The sequence below is a fragment of the Aptenodytes forsteri genome, unplaced genomic scaffold, assembly GCF_000699145.1.
Source record: "Aptenodytes forsteri isolate BGI_AS27 unplaced genomic scaffold, ASM69914v1 Scaffold54, whole genome shotgun sequence".
NCBI lineage: Eukaryota > Metazoa > Chordata > Aves > Sphenisciformes > Spheniscidae > Aptenodytes > Aptenodytes forsteri.
In genome coordinates, this window is record NW_008796044.1 from 13,181,775 (window position 1) to 13,188,147 (window position 6,373).

The window sequence follows — 6,373 nt, forward strand, 5'->3', positions numbered from 1 at the left end:
GCAGCCGGGGGGCTGCAGCACACGGCACCGCCAGGCTGCCGGGCTCTGGGGCTTACCCCAAGGCTCCCCAGGCTGTAGGGCGGCTGCTCGCTGTCCCCGAGCCAGGTGACCCCTTCCCTTGGGGTGTGCCCCCTGTCAGGGGCACACGGCCGGTCCCTGTTAGACCCTGTGAGTAGTTTTGCTGAAGTAACGAGGAAACAGAAAGTTGTTATTCTGCAAAGGGACTGACCCTTTGCCAGGACTTCCCTGTAATTCCCACCCTCGGGGCTTTCCAGGGCTGGATGCATCCAGTGCGGCACATGGGCAGGTGCTGTGCCTCCCGCCCAAGCTCTGGTAACCAAGCCCTGCCCCAGAGCACCCAGCGGAGCCCAGCACGAGGCTGGCCATGTCCACTCTAGCTCAGAGAGAAGGAGGAAGAGGATTTTGGGATGGTGGTGACAGGAAACTCAGGGTGGGACCTGTGTGCCAGCAGGGATGGCCAGCGGGAGCCAGGACCGGAGCCTGCGGGAGGAGCTGACGTGTGCCATCTGCTGCGAGCTCTTCAGCGAGCCCGTCATGCTGGACTGCATGCACCACTTCTGCAAGGCCTGCATTCAGGGCTACTGGGAGAGCTGTGCCCGCGTCCCCTCCTGCCCCCAGTGCCGCCGCGAGTTCCCCAGCCGGGCTTTCCGCACCCACTACCTGCTGTCGGGGCTGGTGGAGAAGGTGCGGCGCTGCGGTTCCGCGGAGCACCGGCACAAGATGCAGGTGAGTGGCTTGTGCTCGGTGGGGGGGAGAAGGGGACGGGCACCACGTGAGCACTGTGTGGGCAGCAAGAACCCACCACCCCCTCCTCCTGCAATCGGTTCCCCTACTGGGGAGCCCTGTGTGTGCCTCACCTGGCCCAAGTGCAATGACATCTGTGTCTCTTCCTGATTCATTCCCTCTCCCTATTTCCCTCCAGCTGTCTGTCTTTTGGACACTTTCTTTTCTTGCATTTGTTTCCCTCGCTGCTGTGCCCGACTTCCATCGCAGCCTGGTTGTTTCTCACGTAGGAACCACGCAGCCGGGGGTTAGGGCTGCTTGTGCCGGGCACGTTGCTTGAGGGGCCAGTCCCTGCACAAGTCAGTTCACAGCACACAGGTTTTAAACCTTCTGCAAACAGATATCCCAGGCTGGAGCTCCCAGTCTTAAATTTGTTTCATTCTGTGCACACATATGTAGTTCTCAAGCCTGTGCATCAGGTGCTTTCTTCTCCTTACTGCCTTTATAAGAAATCCTGTTGCAGCCTCCCTCTAAAGCTGGCCTCAGGAATTAGGATTGCTCCTGAATCACAGCACAGTAGTGAAATGGTCTCCTCACCTTCTTTTCCTCATTCCTGCAGAAGCACCTGGAAGATGCTTTGCAAGCCCGTCAGAAGGAGGTGGAGAACTTCTTGCGGAAGAAGCGTGCGACGCAGGAGGATATCTGTGGCCTGACAGTAATGCCCTGTGATAGCTGCTTTTTGTACAGACTCTGGGTTAATGTTCACAGAGGATCTGTATATCACTTCAGCTGAGATTTAGCTCAGCTTCCTGTAAAAATCTAGATGAATAACTAGGTAGGGATCTGAACAAACTCCCCTGCATGTAGGCCAAAGGCCATCATTACTGAATATTCAGTGGAGGCTTTGGGAAGAGGCATTAAGCACTTGTTAATGCAGCGTTTACAGGGTGCGTTGGTGCAGCAGAGCCGAGACAGGGTGAGTGGTGAGAGCTGTTGGCTGAGCAGCCTGTTCTGACCCTGCAGTGCTGCCACTTTGGGAGAGGGTTAATTCTTGGAAGCTCTAAAATCCTCTAGTGTGTCTGAAGGGGTGGCAGCAAATCTGAAGGAGCTGAGTCAGCAGCAATGTTGGTGCTGCGGAGAGCAGTGGCCTTGTCACAAGGGCCACATTTGGATTCACTGCGAAGCTCTGAGATGATGTGAGGAGCCTGAGTGCTCTCTCCAGGCTTGAGAGGCGCCAAGCTGCCTCCTTGTCACTGATCAATGAAGCAAGAACAGCCACAGGCTGACTGCGCTTCCTTCTTGAGTGACGTAAAAGTATTAAAAGCCAAGGAAGGAGGGTTTAAGGAAAACACAAGTAGTTCAGGGGTGAGATAAAACTGATGGGAGCCTGCCTTCTGACCGGAGTCTCTGATCCCCCCCTGCCTGCGCTGTGTTTCATACCTCTATCCCACTGCCAGCTTTGGAATAGACCTTTGAGGTTAATGAAAAAGTGTTAGCAAGTACACGCATGCGGCTGATGTCCCGTTGCAGTGCAAGAGCTGACTTAGACGTGCTTCAAGAGTAAAGGAGCAAATTGCTGATCTGAACATGCATGTCCTCTGCGGTTCTGGTGTGTCAGCACAAGCACCTGCTAGAGCCAAGGGAGGCTGGGGTGCCGTGCCGGCTGGTGAAGCTTCAGATGTACTCTGGGGGAGATGGGTTTCCTGCTGGTAGAAAGGGATGTGCGTTTCAGGAAGCGTTCCTCAAGAAAATAATGAGGGCTAAGGTTGCACTTGGAGATTAAAAGCTTAAAGACCGGGAAAAGAAAAAGTCATTGGCTGTCTCTTGTAAACAGGCAGGAAGGCAGTGAGAGCACCACAACGTTGGCTGGCCGACTAAACAACTGGAAAAAAGTGACCTCTGAAAAGAGCTGAATGGGATTTTATCAGCCTTAACTACAGAGATTAGTCTGTGCAGCTCCCCCGTCTCTCCCATGCAAACAGGAGCCCTGAGAGACGGAGGCATCAGAGAAAAGAGCGAGTTACCAGTGTCAGGCAGCTCTGCCCAGTGATGGGGCATGATGTGAAATAAACCCTAACTAACCTGAACAGCTGAGTCTGCAGCTCCAGAAAAGCAAAAGAGCCCCAGTCTTGCACACAGGCAAATTCCTGGTGGCGTGGGAGAGGGCTGTGGGCTCCCACTGTGGCTGTGTGCAAGAATTTCTAGTTAAGGTGACCAAGCCATTGGTAGAGCTTGGGGGGTTTTTTTCCCCTTTGGCTCTGCAGCCTTGGAAGTTGTCCTTGTGTCCCATTCTCCATCCAAAAAGTCATGCGTACGTCTGAGACTCTGATTTCCAGGACTCTGTAAGCAGATTAACAGGCCCAGCCATACCATGTACCTACTTGTGTGTTTTAGCTGCCAGACTCATTTTCTGCCTTTTCCCTCTGCTCAGAAGGTGTCTGGGGAGCTGAACTTCAAGATCCGTGCAGAGTTTGCCCGCCTTCATCAGATCCTAGAGGAAGAAGAGAGAGCTGTGCTGGCAGAGCTGGGCGAAAAGGAAGAGCAGTCGCTGGCACGGCTGCACGGGGACGTCCACCGGCTGGAGGAGGGGATGTCGGTGCTGCAGAGGGACATAGAGCGCATAGAGCAGATCCTGAGCAAGATGGAAGAGGTGTCGTTGCTGGAGGTGAGCGTGCTTGGCTGACCCTGGCAGGAGGCTGAGGGGTGTTTCAGGATCTGATTTTGGGATGGGGAGACATCACTAGGCTGTACCTGGAAGTCATTCTCACTGCCATCCCTCCGGGTTATCTATCCAATCCCTTGGAGTCTGGAGGCTTTAGCCACAAGGGATATGGTGATCTCTCCGATGTGGTGGGTCTCACAGCCTTCCTCCTTCTCTGTCACCCCTGTGAAATTGCTTTGGCCACAGTGCCCAGGCAGTTTCCCCCAGGGTGGGGGGTCCTGACAGGTTGGTTTCCTCTCTCTCTGCTGCGTGACAGCAGGAGGCAGGACAGGGAGCTTATTTGTGCAGCTGCATGAATTACAGACAGTGACTGCTAATTCTCTCTGCTCCTCACTGCAGGTGGAGAGCCTGGATATCAGGTACGTGTCTGGCATGAAAGAAGCTGATTCCCTTTTCAGGAGCTTATCTCTGTCCCTGGCTGGGACCACACGGGGGAGGGATCTTAAGTTTTAAAAGCATCACAAATTGCTCAGTGAGCTGCTGGTGCTGTGCTAGGTGTGAACTGGTCCCCAGCACGTTGTATGCTCTCCCCAGGGAGCATGCGTGTCGAGACAGCTGGGCTGGAAGAGCAGGTGGAGGAGACGTGCTGGCTTGGAATGGGTGCAAGAGCCATGCATGCTGCAAGCGAGAGCAAGCTGGTGCCACAGACTTTGGGTGCTTTGCCTTCTCCCTGCCCTTTCTTAGCTTCTGACAACTCACAGGGCTGCAAAACTGACCCCAAGGTGCAGGTTTATCTGAGGCTGCAAGTAGCTGAGGGCCAGAACTGCCATAGGGGAGCATGTCCCTGTCCCCTCCCTCCCTGGGGGCTGCAGCCCGGCTCCGCAGGCCTAGCCTGTTCACCCATGCAGGAGTCCTGCTTGGGTGTGCTGGGTGCTGGTCTGCCATGAGTCACCGCTCCACGAGCGGTGCTGCTGGATCTGTCTCGGTCCGCAACACCTCTGCACCGAGCCACTTGCTGCGCTGGGGGTAGCACCGCATCAGGGGGAGCAAGCAGCTGCCAGGGAGGTTTGTGTCCTGTCTTTACCAAATCCATCGCACACAGTAGCATGCTGCAGTCCTGACCACGCTCTTCCCACGTGCCTCGCTAGCAGCACAGCAGAGGAGTTGACTGCCGCTCTCTCTGCCCCAGGCCCTCGGTGCGCGTTGAGACCCAGCCTGCCTTCAACCTGGAGCACTACAGGGACAGCCGCAGCGGCCCCTTGCAGTACATCTTCTGGAGACAGATGCTGCGGTCCATCTGCCCCGGTGAGCGGATTGGTGCGACGGATGGATGTGCCAGGCAGTGGAGTTTGATGGGGGAACCGGGGATGCTCTGCAGAGGGAACATGCAACCGGTAAAACGCTGTGCTCTATATCTCTGCAGCTCCTGCCCCGCTCACCTTCGACCCCGAATCAGCCCACCCCAACCTGGTCTTCTCCAGAGACCTGACAGCAGTGACAGAGAGGAATCGAGCCCAGCCCGTCCCCAGAAGCCCCCGGCGCTTCTGTCAGTGCGTCAATGTCCTGGGCTCACAGACCTTCGACAGCGGCCGGCACTACTGGGAGGTCTGGGTGGGCAGCAAAACCAAGTGGGACCTGGGGGTGGCCGCCGAGGCTGTGGACCGGGCGGCGAGTGGGCAGCAGTGGGACCTGGGGGTGGCCGCCGAGGCTGTGGACCGGGCGGCGAAGGTCAAAGGTCAACCCGGAGAATGGCTACTGGACACTTCGCCTGCGCAACAGGAACAGGTACCTGGACACTTCGCCTGCGCAACAGGGTGGAGTACTGGGCCACCGCCACCCCCTGGGTGCGCCTGACTCCCCGCCGGCCCCCCCGGAAAGTGGGGGTCTTCCTGGACTGCCAGGAGGGCACTGTCACCTTCTTCGATGCCGGGGACATGTCCCACCTCTTCACCTTCCACCAGGTCTCTGCGGAGAGATACTGCCCCTTCTTCAGCACCTGCTTCAGTGACGGGAGGGACAACATGGAGCCCATGCGCCTCTGCCACCTGGCCCTGTGAGGGACAGTGGGGAGCAAGGTGCTTTGGGGACGCCATCCTGGCTCCTTGTCTCTCCCCACAGTGCTACCAGTGGGCTGCCTGGGGCCATGCTGGAGGCTGATCTTGCACACATGGACCTGGTGGGTGTTGGAGGGGCTGTTTTGGTTTCCATTTTGGGAGGGAGGAGGGGCATGCATCTCTTCCCAGCTCCCTCCTGCCCTCCCTTCTCTGTGCTGTAGTCTGCAGCTGCCCCACTGTATCCCCGGAGGTGCCTGGCACCCTTTGAAGAACAACCTTCCATGCCTGAGCGTTGCATTGTTCAGTAACCGCAGCCACAGGGCTGCAGTGGAGGTGGTCGCAGGCTGCTTGTACCTCCTGTCCCTCCATGCTCCCACCCATAAACCCTGTGGAGGAGGGCAGCGGTCCCAGAGCACCATCAGGTGCATCTTGACCCAACTCTGCATCCCAGCAGTGGGCTTCCTCCGCTCGAAGAGCGTCATGGGGAAGGGCTCCCGGCTGGCGGCAGAGGGAGCTCGGTGCACAGCGTGGGACCCACCGCAGCCCAGGGATTGCGGCGCTGCCTGTCCTCAACTCAGTCACCATTAAAGCTCATTAGAAAGACCGCTGCCTGCTGGACTTGTTCATGGCTTGCATGCTGGGGAGGGGGATCTACTGCACTGGGGCGTAGCACAGCCTGGGGGCACACAGCAGCCCGCTGGCCCCTGCGCCAGCCCAGGCTCCTTCCCTCTGCCTGCCGCACAGGAGGCACGAAAGAGCCGCCGCTCTCATTCAGCCCTTCCCTTGGAGCACTCCCTGCACATCTTGCAGTGGCTCGTGGCCTTTTGCTTCGCCTCCTCCTTGTGTCGGGCTGCTCGGGTACAAGGTGTGGGTTTGGCAGCCCTGTGGGGTGGGGAGGTTAGATACAAAGTGC

At 57.5% G+C, this 6,373-nt stretch overlaps 1 protein-coding gene across 1 annotated transcript; it reads left to right on the forward strand.

Moving 5' to 3' along the window:
* The first annotated feature begins 474 nt into the window (after window positions 1-474).
* LOC103904393 (zinc-binding protein A33-like) lies at window positions 475-6,045 on the forward strand. The gene is made up of 8 exons (XM_009285856.1): window positions 475-747; window positions 1,364-1,459; window positions 3,176-3,409; window positions 3,806-3,825; window positions 4,596-4,711; window positions 4,830-5,088; window positions 5,135-5,157; window positions 5,192-6,045. Exons 1-8 carry the CDS (start codon window positions 475-477, stop codon window positions 5,461-5,463), a joined length of 1,293 nt encoding a protein of 430 aa, XP_009284131.1. The 3' UTR covers window positions 5,464-6,045.
* The last annotated feature ends 328 nt before the right edge of the window (window positions 6,046-6,373 follow it).

Coding starts and splice junctions, on each gene's coding strand:
- LOC103904393 (XM_009285856.1), top strand. CDS start 475: ATGGCCAGCGGGAGCCAGGACCGGAGCCTGCGGGAGGAGCTGACGTGT. Junction 748..1,363: donor AGCACCGGCACAAGATGCAG/GTGAGTGGCTTG, acceptor TCATTCCTGCAG/AAGCACCTGGAAGATGCTTT. Junction 3,826..4,595: donor GTGGAGAGCCTGGATATCAG/GTACGTGTCTGG, acceptor TCTCTGCCCCAG/GCCCTCGGTGCGCGTTGAGA.